This window comes from Coregonus lavaretus (assembly GCF_964263955.1).
Source record: "Coregonus lavaretus genome assembly, chromosome: 36".
Lineage (NCBI taxonomy): Eukaryota > Metazoa > Chordata > Actinopteri > Salmoniformes > Salmonidae > Coregonus > Coregonus lavaretus.
This window is the reverse complement of record NC_140023.1, coordinates 21,048,910-21,076,644: the sequence shown is the minus strand read 5'-3', so window position 1 is coordinate 21,076,644 and position 27,735 is coordinate 21,048,910. Positions and strand designations below refer to the sequence as shown.

Sequence of the window (27,735 nt, the reverse complement as noted above, 5' to 3'; positions counted from 1 at the left end):
GTGTAAATTAAAATGACAATTTTAAAGTAATTAAGCCTGTTAATGCTCGATTCAAATGTCATTATTTGCACAAGGGGAATCAGGGTATGGCGGTGTGTGTGTGTGCGTGGGGGATGCAGGGTGGGTGGGGTGGGGGCCTAAATTAAGAGTGTGTCCACAGTGACAGGCATACTTTAACTGCCGCGGTGGCCCCTGTTGCCGGCACTGCCACTGAGGGGGCTTAACAAAAGCAGATTAACTCCCCGCCCATGCCAGCCAAGGGACCTCTCCAATTTCAGAGAATAACCCAATTGGAGAAATTTGATTTGTAGAACCAAACCCAATTATGGCGATATTAGATGAGAAGTGGCATGGAGGGAGCGCTTGCTGAAGAAGGAGGAATATAAAAGGGGTGGTAGGCTAAGAGAGTAGAAGAAAAAAGAGAAAAGTTACACAATAAAAATGCACTTAACTCCAGAATGAAGCCCAGCAGTAATTGGGTTATTAGATTATTTTTGTCCCTCCTCTCCTTGGTTTTGAAAGGCCATTTAGAGTCATTGTGATGGTTAGAGTGAAATAAATGGGTTCCTACATTAACCTTCCCTTCCCTCTGTGTGTGTGGGTGCGTACAGTAGTGGCGGTATGGTTGGAGGACTGTCTGAAGCCACCATCCTATCCCATGTGAGGTGCGGTGTAAGTGAGGACGGATATGAGATGATCACATTGTTTGGTCTTATTAACCGACAAAGCTGACAACCATGGAGACGAGCGGATCTAGCAATTACCCCAATCAGACCGGTTAGGGGCCACACAGGGACAGCCAAACACACTCCTGTTATGGCTGATTCACCCTGACGGACCCTAATGCTATTAGAACAATGGATCAACGTTTTTTTACCTTCCATATGACACACAGTCATCTTTATTCCCGCTGGTGGTGCTGCAACCAACACATACTGAGGTCATAGCCATCTCCATTCTCTAAATACCCATACAGTACCACTCTGTACAGAGTCATGTGGATCATTTCCCTGCTGCTCAGGACACGCCCATATCTCACAATTACCTGCTAACGAGGCACATGCTGACAGACAGGGGAGGGATGTCCTGATTAAAAGAGGCCATTTGTTCCTGAAGGCCCATGGATCACTCAGGGATCAGTCCAGTCCACTGTTGCTAAGTGATACCATCGCCATGGAAACCATGTCGTACATCTGACCTGTCTGTGTTAGGCGATATGACCAGTGTCCAATGTGACAGCATGGGCATACAGTGGTTGCTATCCTACTGCTTGACTGTCCATCTAGTCCTTTTCTATACCTCCTGTTACTCAGAAATCGAATGAGTTGAAATGTGTTTACAGAGTGAGTCAGAACAAATTCAAAAAGGAACCAAAATAATTGCATTGTTACACACACAACCTTATTGAATAGTAAAAATGTTTGAAATGAGTCATAATATAATGGCTCACGTTTTGTATTAAAGCCAAACTAGCCAAACAATGCTTTGCTACTTCAGCAATCAAGTTCAATTCCTTTTCCAAGACATAAAAAAGAGACTGACTATTATAGTGACCTGTGTCTCTCTGTTCCAGCCCAGAACTCATCTGTGTCCACTGTTGAGGGCTGTCCCCCCCAAACCCCTCAATGGCCACCAGCCACGGCTTCATGAATTATTAAATGCATTCCAATAATGAATAGATAGACAACTGTGAGCTGAAAAACAAAGGCGACCTCTGGGTGTTTAATTAGCAGTGGGTGTTGCTCTGCATTTCTGATCAGGCCATGATAATATACACCTGGGGACCTGGCTGAGGACCTGCTCTTCCAAAGGGGGCGTTGCATTGGTCAGCATCCAGGGCAGTCCGATCCATCATGTCACCTGTTGACTGGCTGTTTGTGGACGCTGGCCTTATTAATTATCCGCTCATTTGGAGAGGTGGGGGTGGCAAGTTCTCCTCCGCAATCAATGCAAACTGTCGCTCAACGACAATTCCAGTGGAAGACGATTAAGATCAATTGGACTGGGCCGACATGATGAGTCTTTTCCCCCCCCGAACATGACAGGACAAGTGGGAAAGCTCCTGGGATAGAGTTGTGGGAGGTGGTGGATCTTGTCTTTATAGATAGATAATCCATATCACCGTTTCTACTGGTGTATTACAGTTAAGGAGGCTATAAAGAACTTTTGCCTCTGGGGGTGCTCTTAAGCTAAAAGGGGTCCCTTAAATGGACAGAAATATTGTCAAGAAGTGACCTAATTTGACAGAAAGGGGCACACCTCCCCAAATCCATTAGCATATCTATAAGTCGTCCCACCTGGAAGAATATCACCAAAATAATAGTAAACCTAAGTAGCAGACATCAGCAAAACATGAGTAAGCCGATACATAGGCATAGGTAGGTAATGACTCATTCTAAGCATTAAAGCACTCTTAGCCACATGACTAATGCTGACGTCTTCAGGGGGTAACCCTAGACACTGGCACCCTCAAACACAGACAAGCCTCCAAATCAAGGGTAACCAAAGTCAGTTTCATGTCATTAAAGCAAACCTCTTAGAGAGCACCATAGGTCTATACCATCCATAAACACACAGAATGCATACATTCTGTACAGAATATACCATACAGGAGTGCGTGGCAGGAATTGAAGGGACCTTTTTTTATGCCTTGGGCAGTGTTTCCCCTAGGATTATTTTCAGCAGTGGTGGCAAAGTTACCAGGGGGGGTTGTTGTTAATTCTCAAAGATGATCTTCTTTAAAACTTTTACTCAATTATCGTTTCTACATACAGTACATTATTATTTTCCTTTTTTGAGGCGGCAACGATTTAGCAGCAGCGGTTCGCCTCTAATAAATGCATATAGGGGAAACACAGCTTGAATAATATGTATAGGTTCTGTATAGAAGTACACAGACTTAGTGACTATTTTAGTCACTAAAACTGAGTCACTACAGCACATTGAGGAAACCCCGATTTTATGAAGTTCACCATTTTGGATTGATCAAACACCTACAGTACATTTAAATCCGATTGCAAATAATAAACAGGGTTATACAAATAATCATCTCCCCATATCCCACCATTTTGTCAGTGACAATAACACCAGCAGCCTGTTGTATTATGAAGGCCTCTCTGAGAGCTAGAGGGGAGCCCTTGAGAGGGACTGGGGTAGCTGAAATATGATCATGTTCCTGAGGGCTTAAAGAGACGCCGGGAGCCATTTAACAACGCCTCCCCTGACACACATCACAATCACAAATCATAAAAGCACACACTCTCAGCGGCAAGTGCCACTCACAGGGATGTCATGGGCACCAGCCGACTGTATTCACAGGATGGTTATGAGGATAATTGCAGTTTAGACAAGGGTGTAGACACTTGCTATGATTAGTGAAGTTTATTATGGGAGAAATCTCTCTTAGAAAGTGACGTTATACCTCTATGTTTGTGTATTTTATTTATTTGTGGTTTTAATGAGAATTAGTTGGTGTGGCTTGAGAATGTATTAGTGCATGGGAATAATTGTTACTGATTTCAGTGTTTATTTTTTATTTATTTTTTATTTAACTAGGCAAGTCAGTTAAGAACAAATTCTTATTTACAATGACGGCCTACACCGGCCAAACTTGGACGACGCTGGGCCAATTGTGTGCCACCCTATGGGACTCCCAATCACGGCCGGCTGTGATACAGCCTGGAATCGAACCAGGGGGTCTGTAGTGACGCCTCAAGCACTGAGATGCAGTGCCTTAGAATGCTGCGCCACTCAGGAGCCCAGTGTGTGTGTGTGTGTGGAGGGGGGGGGGCTTTCTGTCTATGTTCCCCAGAGAGCTGGGGGCCTGTGAGGCCCCTCAATAGCGGGAGGATTATGGAAATCAAACCAGAGAGATTAGTTAATGGGGAAATAATTGGCCGTGTCTGCCTGGTCAGCTGGGTCAAGCAAATCAAGTGCTACTGCATGGGGATACATCAATACATATGGGGATCAGATCAGCTAGTAGCTATGGGCAGGGCCTGACGCCAGGCACAGAGAGCAGCTTTCACCAGGAGAGGAGAGCCATGGACCAGAGGAGACATCGCCAGATAGTGCCTTCGCTGATGTCAACGCTCAGCATGTGATCCCAATGCCTCTAGTCTCCACTAAACACCGACCCACTATCTCGCTCTCCCTGCTCATCAAATCTCTAGTTATTCACTCTCGCTCATAGGATACAGAAAACAAACGTCCTTGTAGTCAATTGATAGCAGTTGTGAATAGGAAAATTACGTATGAGGTTTTAAGTGGTTTACATTTGTTTTGACTTGTGGCATATTGCATATGTTGTGTTAGGGATATAGCTTAACCCTGATTCAAAATGAGATGAGGTGGGACAACGTACACAATTGATAAGGACACTTGATAGACCTCATCATGAAAGCAATGGAACATCATCTCACTTATACATTAAGGTTCCAATTATTTGCATGTCAGACGGTTTTAATTTAGATTTGCGGCAGGCCGTCTAACTCTGTTCCCCCATGCATGGCCTCTCCCCTCTCATTTTCATTCCCACCTGCTCAGCGCAAGCATTCATCAGGACCCGGGCAGAGGATACCTCCTGCCTGCTCACAAATGCATGGAGCAGGCAATACAATTAACCTTGTGGCAATTGTTTTCCCAGACGTTTGATGGCACGGTGTCAACTCATCCGTTACTGAGGGCCCTGAATAAAGCAGGGCTAATGCCAGATTATGGAGTCAAGACAAGATCAATCAATGACAAAGTGGATGACGAGAGAGCAACTTCCTAGCTCTGTTCATTTGGGTCAGGGAACTATACAGAACACAACCTGGCAGTGCCATATAGTACTATAATTTGCGGGTAGAGGAGTATAGATGGTCAGATATATTTACAGTCCGGCACACCAACATCCCTCACCCAGCCCTCCTTCAGAAAAATACTTCAGTGGGTGTTTATTCGCTCTCAACACATTCTAAGCGATCAATATTTTTAATTTGGGTCAGAGTTATTATTTTTCACATCACTGCGCTGGGAAGCAGAGTAAAGTGGCTCATATTTTAGCTCTAAATAGATCAATATGACAGGCTCACCTTCACTCTGCCCCTCGCCGGCTGGGGGCCGCACATCATAATGTACGGTGGCGAGGTATGCCTGGACATCGCATGCTGGAATCACATCATTATCTGTGCCTGGCGACCCCCCCCCCCCCCCCCCCACACACCACCCCCCAGACAGATCTGATTTACTCCCCACCCAGGTCCTGCATGCTGCCCCCACTAAACCAATCCCACCACACACAAACACTTTATCAGAGCTCTGTTTATGAGGGTGAGGGGGAAGGACGATGTGTGTGAGCGTGTGTGCGTGTGCTTGCATGTGTATATGTGCCAGACGGTTATTTTTGTGACGGTCCAGAGGGCGCATAGGCTGAGTTCCGTAGATTAGGCTCCTTGTAATAAATACATACATTTTTCTGCTTCTGTTCTCAATCCATTAATTATATATACATTTTCAAGCAAAATATTACCAGGGAGGCATAGCCCGCTCTCTGTCCCTCATAATTCACTTCTGATGGCAGATTCATTGATTGTCGCTCAACACATGTCCTGAGTGTGTGTGTGTGTACGTGAGTGAGTGTGTGTGTACGTGAGTGAGTGAGGGTGTATGTATGCACTTACTTGCATGCCCTGAGTGCATGACTGATGGTGAGGGAGAGTTATTGCCCAACAATATTACCCTGCTGACATCTACTCCATTCAAATTGCCTTGGTCTGCTCAGTACTTCTCACCATATTGAAATAAGAGGCCAGAGATTTAGTTTGCAATATTTTAACCTGCTTATGTACTTGACGCCTTCTCCCAGACCATGAAGGTGGAGTGTGTGTGTGTGTGTGTGTGTGTGAGAGGGTGGGGTGGGGAGGAGTGGGGGGTCCACTCGTTAACCTGTGTGTGTAAACCAGCATAGCAACCCCCCTGCCGTCACCCCACACTCTCCCTCTCCCTGTGTGTATGTTAAAGCAGAGGAGGAGTTCCTTAAGGGGTAGCAGATGAAACAAGCCCCCATCATCTGGACTTAAAGGGGGAGGGGAGATGGTGGTGCACCGTGAAAATAGGTGATGAGCATGACGCAAGCGAACACAGCGAACAGACACACAGGCCCTGTCACCGCAGAGGGCCACTAAGTGTTCATAAATTCCTTGGTGAAGTGCTGTGCTGGGTGCAGTTTGGATGATTGTATTACTGTGGCCTGCTAGAGGCTTCACCTCTGGAGCAGGCTCAGGTGCTGCTGGCAGCTCCTGACATGCCTCTTATGTGGCCCAGGGCTGAGGGGACAGCATGAGGATGACACCTGCCTGCTTGGGGATGACTGTGGATGAGTTCAGCACTCAGCATCACTTCCCTCATCCCAACCACAGGAGATAGAACGGAGCTACTGAGGAGCAACCATTAGGTGTGATGAGAAAACAGCTGGGAAATATCATGTAAACTAAAGAAGTTTCAAAGTAAATCTTGATAGGAGAAAAAAACTTTTGACAGAACTATCTGAATTTGAAAGCTTAGGAACGCATACCTTCCTTTGAGTCTATATGTGGGTGTCAGTGTGTGTACACAGAATGTAGGTGCAGGCACGTGGGTGCCTACACACTACATACAGAGCTAACTGGATAGACGGGACGTGAAGCTGATGGGAGTGCTCCCAGTGTCTCTCAGGGTGACAACACTCCCTAGTCTCCACACGACAGGGGAAATCCAATCAAAACATCCAGTGGAGCCGTCAAAGATAGCACCCAGCACAAATAGCAGCTAAACAGATTAAGCCAATGTGACCCTGGGCCGCAGCTGCAGGGATGAGAACGGACACGGATGCGGAAGCAGAGTGAGATTCCTGTCAGAGCACAGAGCCTGATTTATCCTCTGGCCTCTCACTCCTGTCCTGTGGAGCAAGGGAGGACGTCTTTAATTTCCCATTAAAATGCTCTGGAACAACTGAGGGCTGTGTAAGGGGTGTGTGTGTTGGTGTGTGTGTGGGAGGGAGGGAGGGGGGGGGGGGGGGATTGTTTGTGTATGTGTTAATTTGTGTCATTCGTAGTCACTAACTCGATGCTGAAGGTGTGTGTGTGTGTGTGTGTGTGTGTGTGTGTGTGTGTGTGTAATAAATACTGTTATACTTCTGCTATGAAGAATAGAAACAGAGTGAGTGCTGTGAAAATAATTGTGAGGGTGGTGTGTGTTTGCCTACACACACCCCAGTCAATGTGTGAGGAACGCTAGCCTAGGTAATAAAGGCAAGGCATTAGTGAACGTCATTCCACATGACACCCCAGCAGCCCAAAGGGCTGGGCCCATGATAAATATTAATGACCTGGAACAAGTGGATTGGGAGTTAAGGTTATCAGGGCGGGCTTTCCTAATTGACATTTTACCTGCTGTATACCTTAACAGCACCGTAAAACACCAGGCCCGCCAGAGGAGGATGTGTCACTCAAGAAGTCCTCCCCCCGTCATCACTGCACAGCACACACACCCTCCCTCTGGGAGAGATGTGGAGGCTGGCCAGCTTCCCTCAATGTCTGCCTACATCCAACACTGGCCTGGATGCCTGCCTGACAGACTGGCATGGAGTTAGGACCACCGTGTGCTAGGATACACTGGTAACCCACCAGTGTCCTAATGTCGGACATAAAACTTAGTCCAGGTTATCACACGGGGGGAAAAAACTCAAAATGTTATATTTTACGGTGTCCCAGTAGGTCCTATAGCCAACTATACCAACAAAAATCATACCTTCAAAACCAGCCTCCTCTTTGACCATTTTAAACTGTTGACACATTCGTGTCTTCACAATCAGAAGAATCAGCCAGTGCTTCCTTGGTAAATTAAGAGGTGAACTCAAATGACTGAAACACACCTCGCTGACAGCTCGCACACACTCAGCCGTGGCAAGGTGAGGCTGCTCCTGCTGTGGTGCGAGTGAAGCATATGGCACCGCCACCCAGCCACCGTATTCAACATAGAGACAGGACAGGTAAACTAAACACTCCCTCAGGTCGTTACCGTACACTTCCACTACATTATAGCACATCCGCTTGGCTGCCATTACTGTTAGACTCGGGGAGCCACACCGGGGTTGCCACTTTACATTATCTGGAAATTGACAGGCAGAGCAGACAACAAATAATGACCCTCGAGCAGAAATCGAAGGTTGAGAAAACAAATATGAGTGATGACGTCATCTCGGCTAAATGGCAAGCCCTGTGTGAGGCGCACTGGACAGTCTGTATCCATATTTACTGTGGCCCCGATTTGAATATCTATAAACATGTTTATTTTGTGGTTCTCTTTGCACAAATTGATTTAGAAGAAAGTTACTTCTTAAACATAGAAACAACCTCGAACTAGAACAGTAACTGGTATACATCTATGCTTCTCCAAGACATGACAGTCTAAATAATCTTGGGAGAAATGATCAAAAGAAGAGGATATCATTGTCATTGCTTAAGCGAAATGTCAGGTAATTATTTTTGCAATAGGGCAAATGTTTGCGATATGTTCATAATATGTTTACGAAAAGAGCATTTTTGACTGGTGGTGGTGGGTGTGATTTACGAGTGTTTGCCGTAAGGGAGGGAGAGCCGTGTACCGTGGTAGTAAGTGTACCGTGGTAGTAAGTGTACCGTGGTAGTAATACAGTACCTCCTAGAAGAATAGAGAGGAGTATCATGACAAACACGGCTTAGCAGTCACAGCTACACTGATTATTAGTGGGGTCCTTAAACCACATCTATTTCCCTCTCTTTATGTGATCAAGAGCCAGGGAATTAACTAGAAACACATTATTGTTTACTTGAAAATGTACTGTTGGGAGTACAATGTTATCAGCATTAAATGGATAGCATTATAAAACAAATTGCTTTTGTGGTAATCATGGGAGAAAAAAAACGGTGTGTGTGTTCAGATGGTGGGGGGGAAGGGCCATGGTCTGGATATTGAAGATTGAGATTAAGATGATCATCAACACTGAGTATCTGGCTCCACCAAGAGGCCATGCAATGCAATTGATGTGTAGTTGTGCATGATTTTGAGGGAACAGGCAGCAAAATTAACTGAGCAGCAATTTGGACAAAGCGGTGCACATCTTTGTGATAATTATGACAAAATGTGCAAAATAATGACTGTAGTAACTAATACGCATGATCCATCAGACTCGCTGTAATATAAATAGCCAACTGCACAATTTATAGGCTATTACATACACAGACTAATGAGGGCAAAAAAGACCAACATATCCTGTAAAAGAACAAAAACACAACCAACTATTAGCTGATAACACTTGAAAAGTTGCAGCTGGTTTCTAGATCCACAAAACATTCAAGAACATCTAGCACCACCTTGTGGTGGTCTACCATTATTGCACATTCTAATAAAATGCTGGGGTCCACACAGCTGTGGAAAATGATTACTTGATTGAATTTCTTAATTCTCTTCTTACTAGCATCTGAGGGCCCCCAGCTTCAACTTAAAACTTTCCTCAGCCATCTTATCTAATGTCACAACTGATGTGTCAGAGCAGGGATCATCAACTTTTTCTCGAGCGGCTGGTTGGGGGGCCGAAACATAATTACAAATAATTTGTAGACTGCAAATTGACCGCAAGAAGCCCAAACAGATATAATATTTGACTAAAACATCTTGCTTACATTTGTTTACGATCACGTGTCTCTCTTGCAAATAAAACCACCCCCGGGTCAAATTCACCACAGTTGGGGAACCCTGATCTAGAGCATTCTGAGGAAAATGGCTGCTGTGCAACACCCGGGTGAATGCAACACATCTATGGTGTGTCAAGACTGTGTGCGGTAAACAAAGATCTCCTGAGATCTACAAGAAGAGAACCACTTAGCAGGGGCAAATGGACCAGCCGCACTTACTGTGAAATGTTCCTGGGATTTGTAGTTCTCGTCGAGGTAGACACGGGCTCTGCTGTACTCCTTCATGGCATCACTGGACAGCAGCTCTCTAGAAGAGAGAGGACACATCACAAGAGGACACATCACAATATGGCCCCATCAGTCTTCAGATACATGGGTTCATTTATTTCCCTTCCTTTGATCAACAACATGATGATAAGTAGGATAAATATGAACATGGTGGAAATGTAGTTCTTTCATGATAGCTGTTCCGGTAGACTTCCAGTCATTGCGCTAACGCTAGTTAGCAATGGCTAGCCAAACTACCTTCAACTTCCTGCAAACTGCAATTCACTTCCTTAATTGCCCTTTAAGGGAGATGAGAGATTGTGAGTGTATTAGGATACTGTTAAATCTGTTGAGGCCTCACAGACAGTCTATTCTGCTTATCTACATATACTACGAAGCATACATATATACAGTGGGGAAAAAAAGTATTTAGTCAGCCACCAATTGTGCAAGTTCTCCCACTTAAAAAGATGAGAGAGGCCTGTAATTTTCATCATAGGTACATGTCAACTATGACAGACAAATTGAGAAAAAAAAATCCAGAAAATCACATTGTAGGATTTTTAATGAATTTATTTGCAAATTATGGTGGAAAATAAGTATTTGGTCACCTACAAACAAGCAAGATTTCTGGCTCTCACAGACCTGTAACTTCTTCTTTAAGAGGCTCCTCTGTCCTCCACTCGTTACCTGTATTAATGGCACCTGTTGAACTTGTTATCAGTATAAAAGACACCTGTCCACAACCTCAAACAGTCACACTCCAAACTCCACTATGGCCAAGACCAAAGAGCTGTCAAAGGACACCAGAAACAAAATTGTAGACCTGCACCAGGCTGGGAAGACTGAATCTGCAATAGGTAAGCAGCTTGGTTTGAAGAAATCAACTGTGGTAGCAATTATTAGGAAATGGAAGACATACAAGACCACTGATAATCTCCCTCGATCTGGGGCTCCCCGCAAGATCTCACCCCGTGGGGTCAAAATGATCACAAGAATGGTGAGCAAAAATCCCAGAACCACACAGGGGGACCTAGTGAATGACCTGCAGAGAGCTGGGACCAAAGTAACAAAGCCTACCATCAGTAACACACTACGCCGCCAGGGACTCAAATCCTGCAGTGGCAGACGTGTCCCCCTGCTTAAGCCAGTACATGTCCAGGCCCGTCTGAAGTTTGCTAGAGTGCATTTGGATGATCCAGAAGAGGATTGGGAGAATGTCAGATGAAACCAAAATATAACTTTTTGGTAAAAACTCAACTCGTCGTGTTTGGAGGACAAAGAATGATGAGTTGCATCCAAAGAACACCATACCTACTGTGAAGCATGGGGGTGGAAACATCATGCTTTGGGGCTGTTTTTCTGCAAAGGGACCAGGACGACTGATCCGTGTAAAGGAAAGAATGAATGGGGCCATGTATCGTGAGATTTTGAGTGAAAACCTCCTTCCATCAGCAAGGGCATTGAAGATGCAACGTGGCTGGGTCTTTCAGCATGACAATGATCCCAAACACACCGCCTGGGCAACGAAGGAGTAGCTTCGTAAGAAGCATTTCAAGGTCCTGGAGTGGCCTAGCCAGTCTCCAGATCTCAACCCCATAGAAAATCTTTGGAGGGAGTTGAAAGTCTGTGTCGCCCAGCGACAGCCCCAAAACATCACTGCTCTAGAGGAGATCTGCATGGAGGAATGGGCCAAAATACCAGCAACAGTGTGTGAAAACCTTGTGAAGACTTACAGAAAACGTTTGACCTGTGTCATTGCCAACAAAGGGTATATAACAAAGTATTGAGAAACGTTTGTTATTGACCAAATACTTATTTTCCACCATAATTTGCAAATAAATTCATTAAAAATCCTACAATGTGATTTTCTGGAAAAAATATTCTCATTTTGTCTATCATAGTTGACGTGTACCTATGATGAAAATTACATGCCTCTCTAATCTTTTTAAGTGGGAGAACTTGCACAATTGGTGGCTGACTAAATACTTTTTTTCCCCACTGTATACGTATATCACAGACTTGTGATTTAAAACAGAAACACCAAAAATGAAACCAAATAAATTGTCACCAGAAGGTGGAGTTGTTCACTCATTTTCACATAATTTTGGTCCTAATTTTCCTGTGGACCAAGGCAGTGGTTGTTGTCTTCACAGAAAAACAAGCCAAAATCACCACTAGAGTTAAAATCAAAATCAAATCAAATCAAATTGTATTTGTCACATGCGCCGAATACAACAGATGTAGAGCTTACAGTGAAATGCTTCCTTACAAGCCCTTAACCAACAATGGGTTGTTGTTAAGAAGCCTTTTTGACCCAGACTTGGCGCTCCGGTACCGCTTGCCGTGCGATAGCAGAGAGAACAGTCTATGACTACGATGACTGGAGTGTTTTTAGGGCCTTCCTCTGACACCGCCTGGTATAGAGGTCCTGGATGGCAGGAAGTTTGGCCCCAGTGATGTACTGGGCCGTATGCACTACCCTCTGTAGTGCCTTGCGGTCGGAGGCAGAGCAGTTGCCATACCAGGCGGTGATGCAACCAGTCAGGATGCTCTCGATGGTGCAGCTGTATAACTTTTTGAGGATCTGAGGACCCATGCCAAATCTTTTCAGTCTCCTGAGGGGGAATAGGCGTTGTCGTGCCCTCTTCACGACTGTCTTGGTGTGTTTGGACCATGATAGTTCGTTGGTGATGTGGACACCAAGGAACTTGAAGCTCTCAACCTGCTCCACTACAGCCCAGTCGATGAGAATGGGGGCATGCTCGGCCCTCCTTTTCCTGTAGTCCACGATCATCTCATTTGTCTTGATCATGTTGAGGGAGAGGTTGTTATCCTGGCACCACACTGCCAGGTCTCTGACCTCCTCCCTATAGATTGTCTCATCGTTGTCGGTGATCAGGCCTACCACTGTTGTGTCGTCAGCAAACTTAATGATGGTGTTGGAGTCGTGCTTGGCCATGCAGTCATGGGTGAACAGGGAGTACAGGAGGGGACTGAGCACGCACCCCTGAGGGGCCCCCGTGTTGAGGATCAGCGTGGCAGATGTGTTGTTACCTACCTTCATTACCTGGGGGCGGCCCGTCAGGAAGTCCAGGATCCAGTTGCAGAGAGAGGTGTTTAGTCCCAGGGTCCTTAGCTTAATGATGAGCTTTGAGGGCACTATGGTGTTGTACGCAGAGCTGTAGTCAATAAATAGCATTCTCACATAGGTGTTCCTTTTGTCCAGGTGGGAAAGGGCAGTGTGGAGTGCAATAGAGATTGCGTCACCTGTGGATCTGTTGGGACAGTATGGAAATTGGAGTGGGTCTAGGGTTTCTGGGATAATGGTATTGATGTGAGCCATGACCAGCCTTTCAAAGCACTTCATGGCTACAGACGTGAGTGTTACGGGTCGGTAGTAATTTAGGCTGGTTATCTTAGCGTTCTTGGGCACAGAGACTATGCTGGTCTGCTTGAAACATGTTGGTATTACAGACTCGGTCAGGGACATGTTGAAAATGTAATTGAAGACACTTGCCAGATGGTCAGCGCATGCTCGGAGTACACGTCCTGGTAATCCGTCTGGCCCTGCGGCCTTGTGAAAGTTGACCTGTTTATAGGTCTTACTCACATCGGCTACAGAGAGTGTGATCACACAGTCATCCGGAACAGCTGGTGCTCCCATGCATTCTTCAGTGTTGCTTGCCTCGAAGCGCGCATATAAGTAATTTAGCTCGTCTGGTAGGCTCGTATCACTGGGAAGCTCGCTGCTGTGCTTCCCTTTAGTTTGCAAGCCCTGCCACATCCGACGAGCGTCGGAGCCGGTGTTGTACGATTCAATCTTAGTCCTGCATTGACGCTCTGCCTGTTTGATGGTTCGTCGGAGGGCATAGCGGGATTTCTTATAAACACCCGGGTTAGATTCCCGCTCCTTGAAAGCGGCAGCTCTACCCTTTAGCACAGTGCGGATGATGCCTGTAATCCATGGCTTCTGGTTGGGATATGTACGTACGGTCACTGTGGGGACGACGTCATCGATGCACTTATTGATGAAGCCTGTGACTGATGTGGTGTACTCCTCAATGCTATCGGAAGAATCCCGGAACATATTCCAATCTGTACTAGCAAAACAGTCCTGTAGCTTAGCATCTGCGTCATCTGATCACTTCCGTATTGAGCGAGTCACTGATACTTCCTGCTTTAGTTTTTGCTTGTAAGCAGGTATCAGGATAGAGTTATGGTCAGATTTTCCAAATGGAGGGCGAGGGAGAGCTTAATACGTGTCTCTGTGTGGAGTAAAGCTGGTCTAGAGTTTTTATTCCTCTGGTTGCACATGTAACATGCTGGTAGAAATTAGGTAAAACTGATTTGTTTCCCTGCATTAAAGTCCCCGGCCACTAGGAGCGCCACCTCTGGATGAGCATTTGGGAGTTGCTATGAACACTAGAGTTGGCTGCAATTCTTCAGTGAAGGGAAATTTGAAGGGGGACCATCAAGTGTGAGATTGCGAGGTCACTTACTTGACAAAACAATCTACGTGTGACATGGATGCTTCGTAGTTCTTCCCGCCCACCTCTTGACAGTGCACTGCGATGAAGTGGGGCTTGTGTGATTGGACAGTCTGCAGAGAAGAGAACAAGGCATAGCATTAACGACTGTCTAGATACAACTACTTGAAGTAATTTCATTGAGGTCATAATCATTCACAACACAAGTAACTTCTCACCTAAATTACATATCATTCTAAACTTAGATTCGATAAAATAAGTGATACAGACTTCTTCAAGAGAGCCCTGTCCTCTAAACAGCCTGCAGAGTCAGATTTCAGATTCCCACAAATAGCAGAATTAAGGGATTTAAAACTCCCTCATAAGACACAACAAGCAACCATTTACTGCACAGTGAAACCCTAATTAGGTCTGGTGATTTTGGAGTTGGACAGAAGCTGGGTAACACCCAAGACTGGAGGACAAACGACTATCAGAGGCCAAGATACATTAAAGCCAACAGGGAAAACCGTCCCAGTTACTGTACAGTATATTGTCAGACAGAAGGCATGTAGCTTGCTTGTTCCATGAGTCATCACGGATGTGCCTGGGGCTCTGTGCGCAGGGTATGACAGAACGCCGGGAGTTTGAAACGTCTCACTAAATCAATAATGAGTCTTTCGCTATCAGGAAATGTCAACATTATTATGTCAGAATATAGGAAACACTGTGAATGTGACTGATCATAGGCCTACTGTCAGAAAATAACACATACTGTACATGAATGAAGAGATGTTGGTAATCTACACTGATAAACACCTGCCCTGGTCCCAGATCTGTTTGGGCTGTCTTGCCAATATCTATGGTCATTGGCAAGACCGCACAAACAGATCTGGGATCAGGCTAACAAATACCTGGTCAGAGCAGAGGGAGATGTTACAGTCATTTCCACTCCAGAGGCACATGACCTCTCCCATGTCCCCACTGTCCCCTAACACTAAGAGGTGTTTCTGAGTATACTGCCAGCGAGCCCAGAGTGTTTAGAGGTGCCAACCCGTAACGGAAAATCCATAGCTGAGTGAATTACAGCACTCATAAGCACTCACAGGGTCAGCCTATGGATGGTGGGCAGGCCGTAGATCACGGTCACCCGGGAAATGTAGCCCCCCAGGGGGGTGTTAAGCCTGGTCCAGGCCTGGAGCCCTACTCTGGCCCTACTCCACTCCACCCGCATGCATTATTCTTACTAAAGGCAAAATCAAATAAAAGTAATGTATGGCAATAACACTATGGATTTTCTATCAACCTTTGGCTTGTCACTGGGCCCCTAAGAACCAGGGTTCTCAAACTTAGAAGGATTAGTGGACCTATCAGCATCCACTGGAAAGCTCAGACTCTGGGAGCTTTAGCTAGCTAAGTTACACTGTGTTTGAACCTGTAGACATGCGAGAGGGAGAATGCTGGACTTTGTGTGTGTGTTTGTATTTGTCCAAGTGTGCATCTTCTGTTTGTTTTTCCAGGCAGTGTAACTCCAGCTCTAGTTTCTAATTGGCCTACATTTTCCTGAAGCCTAATTATATCATATTACTATAATCAGAAATGCTATTGATAAAAGGCCAAACAACAACAACTATCCAAGTTACCTCCATCTTTCTGAATGCCAAAGAATTGGCCCATTCTAGCTACCCTCAGAGGCACCATCTGTTTGTTTTCATTTCAGACTAAGAGTTATAGTTCACAGATTGACTCTCAATAGAAGGTACAAATACACATTTGTACAGTGGTCAAAGTGTTGCCAGCCTAAGAGCAGTAAAGACCTATCAGTTGCAGGGAACTCCCTTGGCAGCATGGAAGTTGCTATACGGTTGATGCCATTAGACCGCACCGCACTTGTGATGACACAGGTACCACACAGCGGAAATCTCTCCACCTCTGAAATGTTGTGAGATGGTGACATGTTTGTCAAAGGGGTGCGTCCTCTCTTTCCCTTAATCCTGTATCGGTTTGGATTCCTAAGAAATTCCCTTAGTTATACCAACGACATATTTTCATCCTTTAATAATATTTACTTAATCACTACCCTGGAATATATAAGGCGCTTGTTTTATTTGATGGCCAAACAATGTAGGCTAATTATGTGGCAAAGAATAATCATAAGGCCTAGCTTGTAAGTCTAGTTATCAGTTTGGAAACATTTTCCATTTTTCATTTACATCAATATCTAACTGGAACACACACATCATTGATCTCCACCAGTACAAATCCATGTATAGCAGCCTACATCTAAACTCATAACTGATTCACACTATAGGGCTGAAGCAAACCGTAAAGTGCTGGGCCTGATATTTTCTTCAGCAACTATGATGGATGCGTAACCTGGCCAGCCCAGTACAGCTTGGCTTCGGACAGTTTGGCTCAGTAGCGTAAAAAGGGTATCAGATCAAATCAAATCAAATGCAAATAGTCCCGGTAGCCATGATTAGCTGTTCAGGAGTCTTATGGCTTGGTGGTAGAAGCTGTTAAGAAGCCTTTTGGACCTAGACTTGGCGCTACGGTACCGCTTGCCGTGCGGTAGCAGAGAGAACAGTCTATGACTAGGTTGGCTGGAGTCTTTGACAATTTGTATTACATTTTTACATTTTAGTCATTTAGCAGACGCTCTTATCCAGAGCGACTTACAGTTAGTGAGTGCATACATTTTTCATACTTGCCCCCCGTGGGAATCGAACCCACAACCCTGGCGTTGCAAATGCCATGCTCTACCAACTGAGCTACACGGGCCCATTTATGGCCTTCCTTTGACAATTTTTAGATCCCCACTGCTTTTGTGACCACTGGCTCACATCAAGCGCACCACTTCCACGGCTAATCTAACAAGGCTGCTATCAGGCTGACTTGTCAAATGTGTGTCGTCACAGCAGCCTGGGTTCTGAGTTGCAGACTGCAGTGAGGTGAGATGTGCTATGTTTGTGTGATGAGCCATCTATCCCTGGGGATGCCTGGATATGGATGTAGAGAGCAGCTGGCTGGAATGAGTCAGAGTTACTGTCCCTGTAGCTACTGTATCAACAGTAGTCAGCACACCTACTAAAATTGATATTTTCTTTTTTTTAATGTACTCATCAATTTACACACAATACCCCATAATGACAAAGCAAAAACAGTTATTTTTTTATTTTTTTGCTAATTTATAAAAAATTAAAAACTGAAATATCACATTTACATACAGTACCAGTCAAAAGTTTGGACACTACTCATTCAAGAGTTTTTCTTTATTTTTACATTGTAGAATAATAGTGAAGACATCACAACTATGAAATAATACATATGGAATCATGTATATTTTAGATTTTAGATTCTTCAAAGTAGCCACCCTTTGACTTGATGACAGCTTTGCACACTTGGCATTCTCTCAACCAGCTTCACCTGGAATACTTTTCCAACAGTCTTGAAGGAGTTCCGACATATGCTGAGCACTTGTAGGCTGCTTTTCCTTCACTTTGCGGTCCAACTCATCCCAAACCATCTCAATTGGGTTGAGGTTGGGTGATTGTGTAGGCCAGGTCATCTGATGCAGCACTCCATCACTCTCATTCTTGGTCAAATGGCCCTTACACAGCCTGGAGGTGTGTTTTGGGTCATTGTCCTGTTGAAAAACAAATGATAGTCCCACTAAGCGCAAACCAGATGGGATGGCGTATCGCTGCAGAATGCTGTGGTAGCCATGCTGGTTAAGTGTGCCTTGAATTCTAAATAAATCACAGACAGTGTCACAAGCAAAGCACCCCACACCATCACACCTCCTCCTCCATGCTTCACGGTGGGAACCACACATGCGGAGATCATCCGTTCACCTACTCTGCGTCTCACAAAGACACTGCGGTTGGAACAAAAAATCTCAAATTTGGACTCATCAGACCAAAGGACAGATTTCCACCGGTCTAATGTCCATTGCTCGTGTTTCTTGGCCCAAGCAAGTCTCTTCTTATTATTGGTGTCCTTTAGTAGTGGTTTCTTTGGAGCAATTCGACCATGAAGGCCTGATTCACGCAGTCTCCTCTGAACAGTTGATGTTGAGATGTGTCTGTTACTTCAACTCAGTGAAGCATTTATTTGGGCTGCAATTTCTGAGGCTGGTAACTCTAATGAACTTATCCTCTAAAGCAGAGGTAAATCTGGGTCTTCCTTTCCTGTGGCGGTCCTCATGAGAGCCAGTTTCATCATAGAGCTTGATGGTTTATGTGACTGCACTTGAACACTTCAAATTTTCCGGATTGACTGACCTTCATGTCTTAAAGTAATGATGGACTGTTGTTTCTCTTTGCTAATTTGAGCTGTTCTTGCCATAATATGGACTTGGTCTTTTACCAAATAGGGCTATCTTCTGTCTACCTTGTCACAACACAACTGATTGGCTCAAACGCATTAAGAAGGAAATAAATTCCACAAATTAACTTTCAAGAAGGCACATCTGTTAACCTCTTAAGAATCGGACCCTTTTTTTCAAATTTCGCCTAAAATGACATACCCAAATCTAACTGCCTGTAGCTCAGGACCTGAAGCAAGGATATGCATATTCTTGATACCATTTGAAAGGAAACACTTTGACGTTTGTGGAAATGTGAAATTAATGTAGAAGAATATAACACATTAGATCTAGTAAAATATGATACAAACCAAAAAACATGCATTTCTTTTTGTTTTTTGAAATGCAAGAGAAAGGCCACAATATAATATTGCAGTTTACGCGCAATTTAGAATTGGGCCACTAGATGGCAGCAGTGAGTGTGCAAAGTTTCATATTGATCCAGTGACGCATTGCAATACTGGACTATTTTGTATCAAGTCTGCCCAAATGCGCCGAATTTGTCATTGATACATTTTCAAGTACATAACTATAGAGAACATACAAAAATGATATGGTAATACAAAATGTAAGTTTACACACTCCCAGGAATGTCATACATGATGGCTCATTAGCTTATACACTAACTTTCACACATCTAGATGGCCGGGCGGGTGGGTGTGGAGCCAGAGACAGCAGGGGTTCAAACTGTAGAACCCAGTTCCTACATTTGAATATAAAAATGGATTTTATCAAACAAAACTACTTCGAAGAATCTCAAATATAACATATATTATTACATGATTCCATATGTGTTATTTCATAGTTTTGATGTCTTCACTATTATTCTACAATGTAGAAAATAGTAAAAAATAAAGAAAAACCCTGGAATGAGTAGGTGTGTCCAAACTTTTGACTTGTACTGTATATACTTTTTTTTATTAACGTTCTCCCCTGAATCGTTATAACAACTTAGAATAAATTAGCCATGTACTATAATTACTCTAGATTACTTCCTTTCTCTAAGTAATGTGATTGGACAAGACTGAGTACCCTGTGAGGCCAGTGGCCTATGACAGCCGGGTAAGGTTTCCAATGCAAATAGACTGAGGGATCATTAGTGCTGAGCGATTAGTGTTTTTTAAAGTCGGTTCACATTACTTTATTTAAATAAAATATTTTGGTTATGTATATTACATATTTGTTTTTGGTATGATGATTACTTTATTATTTCATTAATAAACCTCCAATAATGGTAGTGACTGACCATTATTGCTTATCACTTATTAATAAACCATCCTTTATTCACTGCCTGCTGTCTGACTAAATCATTATTTCAGTAGTTCTTCAAAGTAGATAAGGCATACTTTTAACACTGGTAAATAACAATAATGCACGGGAAGGAACCAATCAGAACAGGCAGCTGTAGGCACAATCGATTCAGGTCATTGTAGAATTACCACATTTTCTGTGCTTTTTCTATGATGAGTTGGACATGTCCCAAAGCTCTAGAGAGCTTCTGTGTTGAGCTCTCAGAAAAAAATATGAACTAAATGGAATTCTAATAATTTAACCGACGTAGGTCAATTAGTTATTTAACCCTTTAGCCCGCAATAGAATTCTAGAACGATGCTGTAGATTAATGAGAATTTTCAAGATAAAGCTCATTTTCTCACACATTTCAAACAAACAGACATAGCTCAAAAACACATGACAATTACAAGTTAACTTAGTTTTAAAGAGCACAACCTCTTCTTTAATATGGCACCACATTCATGTCAATGGGAATAACACTCATTTTTTCTTCCATTCTGTAAAGACACTCACTATCAAAAAATTATTAACACTCAACACAAAAAACCCTAGAGTATTTAAATTGTAGTAATTTTGACTAAATTACTCACTTAAAATATACCAAGTATAATATATTATCCTTACAAACATTAAAACATTCTCCAAAATGTGACCTGAGGACAATATTCAGAAAGTATTTCAAAACCCACACAAAGTAGGCTATTTGATTGACAACAATTCTTACTTCTGTAACAATTCAAAATGCACAGTATCTTTCTCAATATTTAGTACAGACCAGGCCTGACACAAAATGTAGAAATAGTAGCCTACTTTGACAACAATTCAGTGAACGCAACAAGTATTAGATAGACAGATAAAGAGAGAACATCAAGTTGAAGTCGGCAGTTTACATACACTTCGGATGGAGTCATTAAAACTAGTTTTTCAACCACTCCAAAAATGTCTTGTTAACAAACTATAGTTTTGGCAAGTCGGTTAGGACATCTACTTTGTGCATGACACAAGTAATTTTTCCAACAATTGTTTACAGACAGATTATTTCACTTATAATTCACTGTATTACAACTCCAGTGGGTCAGAAGTTTACATACACTAAGTTGACTGTGCCTTTAAACAGCTTGGAAAATTCCAGAAAATGATGTCATGGCTTTAGAAGCTTCTGATAGGCTAATTGACATCATTTGAGTCAATTGGAAGTGGAACCATCCTGCAAAGTGGCACAGAACACATAGACCACCCAAAGGAGGTTTCTACACATCTCCCACTCTTTGGCCTGCGTCCACTCAGGATGCACACCACACACCTCTCTTGCACCCTTCAAACTTAACCTGCTTTCAAATGATGAGTTACAACTCGGTCCACATGCCCTGGTGCCACACTCTTGGCTCCCCTCTTCCTGCCACTGTAGCCATATCAAACTCCAGTGGGTCAGAAGTTTACATACACTAAGTTGACTGTGCCTTTAAAAAGCTTGGAAAATTCCAGAAAATGATGTCATGGCTTTAGAAGCTTCTGATAGGCTAATTGACATCATTTGAGTCAATTGGAAGTGTACTTGTGGATGTATTTCAAGGCCTACCTTCAAACTCAGTGCCTCTTTGATTGACATCATGGGAAAATCAAAAGAAATCAGCCAAGACCTCAGAAAAATAATTGTAGACCTCCACAAGTCTGGTTCATCCTTGGGAGCAATTTCCAAACGCCTGAAGGTACCATGTTCATCTGCACAAACAATAGTACGCAAGTATAAACACCATGGGACCACGCAGCCATCATGCCGCTCAGGAAGGAGACGCGTTCTGTCTCCTAGAGATGAACGTACTTTGGTGCGAAAAGTGCTAATCAATCTCAGAACAACAGCAAAGGACCTTGTGAAGATGCTGGAGGAAACAGGTACAAAATAATCTATATCCATAGTAAAACGATTCCTATATCGAAATAACCTGAAAGGCCGCTCAGCAAGGCCAAACTACGGTTTGCAACTGCACATGGGGACAAAGATCGTACTTTTTGGAGAAATGTCCTCTGGTCTGATGAAACAAAAATATAACTGTTTGGCCATAAGGACCATCGTTATGTTTGGAGAAAAAAGGGGAATGCTTGCAAGCCAAAGAACACCATCCCAACCGTGAAGCACGGGGGTGGCAGCATCATGCTGTGGGGGTGCTTTTATGCAGGAGGGACTGGTGCACTTCACAAAATAGATGGCATCATGAGGAAGGAAAATTATGTGGATATATTGAAGCAACATCTCAAGACATCAGTCAAGAAGTTAAAGCTTGGTCGCAAATGGGTCTTCCAAATGGACAATGACCCCAAGCATACTTCCAAAGTTGTGGCAAAATGGCTTAAGGACAACAAAGTTCAAATTCATATTTCACACTGTCACTTTAGTGTTTGCATTGAGCCTACAACATGTCATGGAACTTCTGGAAGCACCATCCTGCAAAGTGGCACAGAACACATAGACCACCCAAAGGAGGTTTCTACACATCTCCCACTCTTTGGCCTGCGTCCACTCAGGATGCACACCACACACCTCTCTTGCACCCTTCAAACTTAACCTGCTTTCAAATGATGAGTTACAACTCGGTCCACATGCCCTGGTGCCACACTCTTGGCTCCCCTCTTCCTGCCACTGTAGCCATATCAAAGTGAATGCACAAGCTGCATTTCGAATGGCTTTAGGGACCCGCTGGGAAGGGGCCTTTGCAGGGTCCCCCACACAATGTACACATTTATGATGGGAATGTTGAGCATCCCCCAAAACATGTATTGCATAATTTTCTCCTTGTGAACATTGTAATAGCTCCTCAGTTGGTCAATATGGTCATCCCCACCCATTTTGTTGTTGTAATCCATTACAAGCTCTGGAACAGATAAAGGTTCCTACCACTTTTAAAAACAACTCCAAAACCCTTGCCACTGTCACTTGAGGCCCAGGCTGTGTGGTACAAGTGTGAATGGTGGGACCTGGGGCAGACACAGAAAAGTAGGCTCCCCTCTTGGGTGTGCCCTCCCTCTGCTTCCTCCTCCGCCTCTGCTTCCTCCTCCCCCTCTGCTTCCTCCTACCCCTCTGCTTCCTCCTACCCCTCTGCTTCCTCCTCTCCCTCTGCTTCCTCCTCTCCCTCTGCTTCCTCCTCTCCCTCTGCTTCCTCCTCTCCCTCTGCTTCCTCCTCCCCCTCCACTCTCTCTCTCCACTCTCCTCATCCTCTGTCCCTCCACTCTCCTCTCCTCTCGCTCCACATCTCTATCCCTCCAATCAGCTCTAAATCCTCTTCCTCCCTGCCTTTTGCTGGTGAGTCTTGACTTTCCACATCACCTCCCTCTCTTTCACTGACCTAGAGTAACAGAATAACAGAGGGAGAGGAGCAACAAATAGGATACAATTGTGGTCAGGAACATAATCTCTCTCACACTGTCCCTCTCGTCCTTATCTTTTTCTCAACCATACACTTATCTCTCTTCTTAATAATCACCTCTTAGGGGTTTCCATAATAAATTGTGTGATAGAGTCTCTCTCTCTCTCCCCTAACTACAGAGTTCGACAATGTTAGCTGATTAGTTACGAAGCTGGGACAGTTTCCAAATGAAGTGCATCGGTAGAAACAAGACAGAACAAGCAACTTGTTAGCTGGCTATGTAAACAAATATCCAACTCAATATCATGAGCTCCACTGCGCAGGCATCTACACTAACACGACAGCTAAGCCGTCAAATAATAGGAAAACGAGGCAACGTTTAGCCTATGAATATCTGCACCTAGCAAACATGACAAACCATAACCTAAGCCCAACAGATAAAGACAAATTACTCTAACCTTAATTTCGGTGGCTAGTTAGCTGGTTGTCTGTATGGCTAGCTAGTGAAAGTGATAGCTGAGGTTGACGCTTCGTGAGCGCTGCCCAAATTTACCGCTACACACAACTTTTCCAGCCTGACAGACTAACTAGCTAGCTAGCTAGAGCAAGCAGCTTGGACCGTTTACAACAAGACAAAACAACTAAATAGTTAGCTGACTATATACACAGCTAAACACTGCAGCCATTTCCATGAGACAGAGAGCAATCATTCAAACTCCAGTGCAGATGTGCTTGCCTGTACCAATCATGTAATCATGACACTGCATCAAACACTGACAACACCAAACATATATCTGCTGTTTACTTACAGTGCATTCGGAAAGTATTCAGACATCTTCCCTTTTCCACATTTTGTCACGTTACAGCCTTATTCTAAAATTGATTAAATAAATGTTTTTCCTCATCAATCTACACACAATACCCCATAATGACAAAGCGAAAACAGGTTTTTAGAAATGTTTGCCTTATTTAACTAAGCATTCAGACCCTTTGCTATGAGACTCAAAATTGAGCTCAGGTGCATCCTGTTTCCATTGATCAACCCGATGGTCACTGACAAAGCTCCAGAGTTCCCCTGTGGAGATGGGAGAACCTTCCAGAAGGACAACCATCTCTGCAGCACTCCACCAAGCAGGCCTTTATGGTAGAGTGGCCAGACGGAAGCCACTCCACAGTAAAAGGCACATGACAGCCCGCTTGGAGTTTGCCAAAAGGCACCTAAAGACTCTCAGACCATGAGAAACAAGATTCTCTGGTCTGATGAAACCAAGATTGAACTCTTTGGTCTGAATGCCAAACGTCACATCTGGAGGAAACCTGGCACCATCCCTACGGTGAAGCATGGTGGTGGCAGCATCATGCTGTGGGGATGTTTTTCAGCAACAGGGACTGGGAGACTAGTCAGGATTGAGGGAAAGATGAACGGAGCAAAGTACAGAGAGATCCTTGATGAAAACCTACTCCAGAGCGTTTTTTATTTGTAATAAATTTGCAAACATTTCAAAAAAACTGTTTTGGCTTTGTCATTATGGGTTATTGTGTGTAGATTGATGAGGGAAAAAACAAATGTAATCAATTTTAGAATAAGGCTGTAACATAACAAAATGTGAAAAAAGTCAAGGGGTCTGAATACTTTGCAAATGCACTGTATTTCACTCAGCTCAACATCATCGCTTTGATGCAAGGATGTGTCCGAATCTGTATCACCAACCAACATAGATACAGCCTCTTTGACAGTGAAAAGTCGTGTCTGCTTTGGTACCGTCATTTTGAGTAATGAAGTGAAAAGTAAAAAGACAGCACACCCTGTTTCTGGTTTCTGGTTGATGACAACAGCCAGGCAAAAAACGACAACAGGTTGTGTGTCTTCAATTTTAATGGCAGCGCTTAAAGCATCAGACAAGCTCAGTAGCCTACATATAGCTGATTTTATTCAAACATAGGGTGTTTCTATATATGGAAAAAAACAAGTTTAAAATTTTAGACCAATTGTTTTTTTTCGGGGAGCACAGCCCTAGCGGCCGCTATAGTAATTTAAAGAAAGGCTGTCGACGGCCGCTATGGGTTCTAAAGAGCTAAATATTGAGGAAAACGCCCAGCTTTGCTTAAGTGAAGCTCACTTCAGTCTGTGCTACTCTGCCACGTGTTGTGTGCCAGCCAAGGGGATTATTGAAAGCTGCCTGGATGCCCATCAGATCCATGGAGGAAACATAAATAACCTTATGACCCAGGACCAAGGGCTTCCAAAGGGCTGTAATGACAGTGGGTCAGTTGATGTGCTTATTGAACAAACAGTAACACACATTTAAATCCTTCAATACAGTAGACAGTCTATCAGATCACTCATAGATGTATTGTAGTGGAGTTAGTAAATGCCTTGCCAGTTTACACTTGTCTGTTGTATACTATGGCCTCACCTGCAGGAAGGGTGTGACTTCGTGCCTGCTATGCGAGTGTTTGTACGGTATGTCCCCGATTCTAATCCAAATAACACATTTTAATTTCCTGAAGCTGCCTTTCAAGGAAAACCCTGAAGCAAGGGCTTGTATCAACAGTAGGCTAATTCCTTGAGAGTAATTCAATCTCACAAAAAACACACGCAGCACAAGCATGCAGGATGTCCTTTTGGTTGTAACAACCAAAAAAGCAGTCAAATAGCTTTTTTTCAAGGATATTGCACCTTACTGTATCTGATGGCTTTGTTTAACACTGAACTTCAAACTACCTTCCACAAAAGAACAATCTTTAAAAAATAATTACTCCAAATGTGGTTTGCAGCAGTGCGAGTTACTATCCAACACTATCAAGTCTAGTGAGACATTGGACTATTTTTCAATATAAACTGTTTCATCCACTGTCTAAACTTGTACATTTTTAAAAGAATGTATACCAACGGGACGAAGATCACTTGTCGATATAGTGATGCTGCAATTCAATCGCTTGCATCATCTATTCCTTACAACTTAAAATTCCTTACAACAGACAGAGGTCTTCATTAATGTATTCATATTGCGAGTGATTGAGAGAGACTACAGTATGTGTGCTAAGCTGATATATAAGCAAGTTAGAGAGCCGTGTGAGCAGGGAAAGTAGTGCCAGGCTAACATAGCGTAGTCTAGCGAGGCTCATGACTGTGAGCTCTAGCAGTCACTGGTGCTGTTCTTGCCCAGTGGCCCTGGGAGTAAAGAGTCTGATACTGCTTTCCATGACGTCACTGAGCAGCAGAGCACAGAGCAGCACAGAGCTGGCTTGAGCCTGCAGGCCTACCTAGCTCACACAGCAGGGGCATACCTCTCTCTCTATCTCACTCACGCTTCCTCCATCTCACACAAGGCTCTCTCTCACACAGACAAACACGAAAGACCACCGCCCCTCGCCCCACACACACAGTGTATGTCCTGTTAACCTCATCACATAAACAAAACACACAGCATCGCACACTTAAATCATGAGGCAATCAACCTGTCCATGCATGCCTCAGAGTTCATTCACAGTCATACATGTAGAGTGAGAGCATGGTGGACAATGGCCAGACTAGTGTTCAAAAGCCAGCTGATCCCATGACTTCTCTTGACTGTTGTATCGAATGTGTGAGGGTGTGAGACCAACAGGAAATTGTGCATTTGTGTGTGATTATCAGGAATTCATCTGGATATTTGTATGACTTGAAAACCAACGCCAAAGAACTGTGAAAAATAGCACAGAAAAAACAGCTTATTTAGAACCATGTGCAATCTTTTCACATTTGATTTTGGACGTGTTTTTGTGTATCTGAGTCTAAACAGAAAATTAGCTGACTGTCAAACTGTGTTAGTGTTACTCTATGTGTGTGACGTGTGAGAGCCAGGAACAGGGTTGACTTTGACACACATACACCGTACCAGAATTTCATTAGAACAGTCAGTGTACCTCGCTACCGTCACCACACATTTCAGTGTGTGTGTGTGTGTGAGTGTGTGGGTGTGTGTGTGTTGAACCAACAGTAAGGTGTATTTACCTGTATCCTTAATAAGCCAAATGGTAACCTCTTTTTCCAACTACTCCCCAACCACTGAGCTATTTGAGCTCTGTTTAGCTTAAGCAAAGAACGGGTAGCTTGAATGATGACTACAGAAAGCATTAGCTTTCCTGCATTATTTCCAAGGAGAAAATATTTCTGGAAGCACAAACACCTGTTTGAGTGCAGGCAATAGTGTTTTTGTGAAATGTGGTTAATCCGAAGGCAGACCTCCATGTATGCTTGCTTGTTCTAAAAGGACTTCAAAATGGCTGATAAAAATGTA

At 43.7% G+C, this 27,735-nt stretch overlaps 1 protein-coding gene across 1 annotated transcript in view; it reads right to left on the bottom strand.

The window, feature by feature from the left end:
• The window catches only part of LOC311110598 (inositol polyphosphate-5-phosphatase A-like), a 273,383-nt gene that overhangs the window by 140,118 nt on the left and 105,530 nt on the right, over nt 1–27,735 (bottom strand). The window contains exons 3-4 of the mRNA XM_084153117.1: nt 14,465–14,565; nt 9,915–10,002 (exon numbers count right to left, since the gene is read on the bottom strand). Of these exons, the coding sequence (XP_084009243.1) occupies nt 9,915–10,002; nt 14,465–14,565 (189 nt within the window). The remainder of the gene's footprint in view (nt 1–9,914; nt 10,003–14,464; nt 14,566–27,735) is intronic.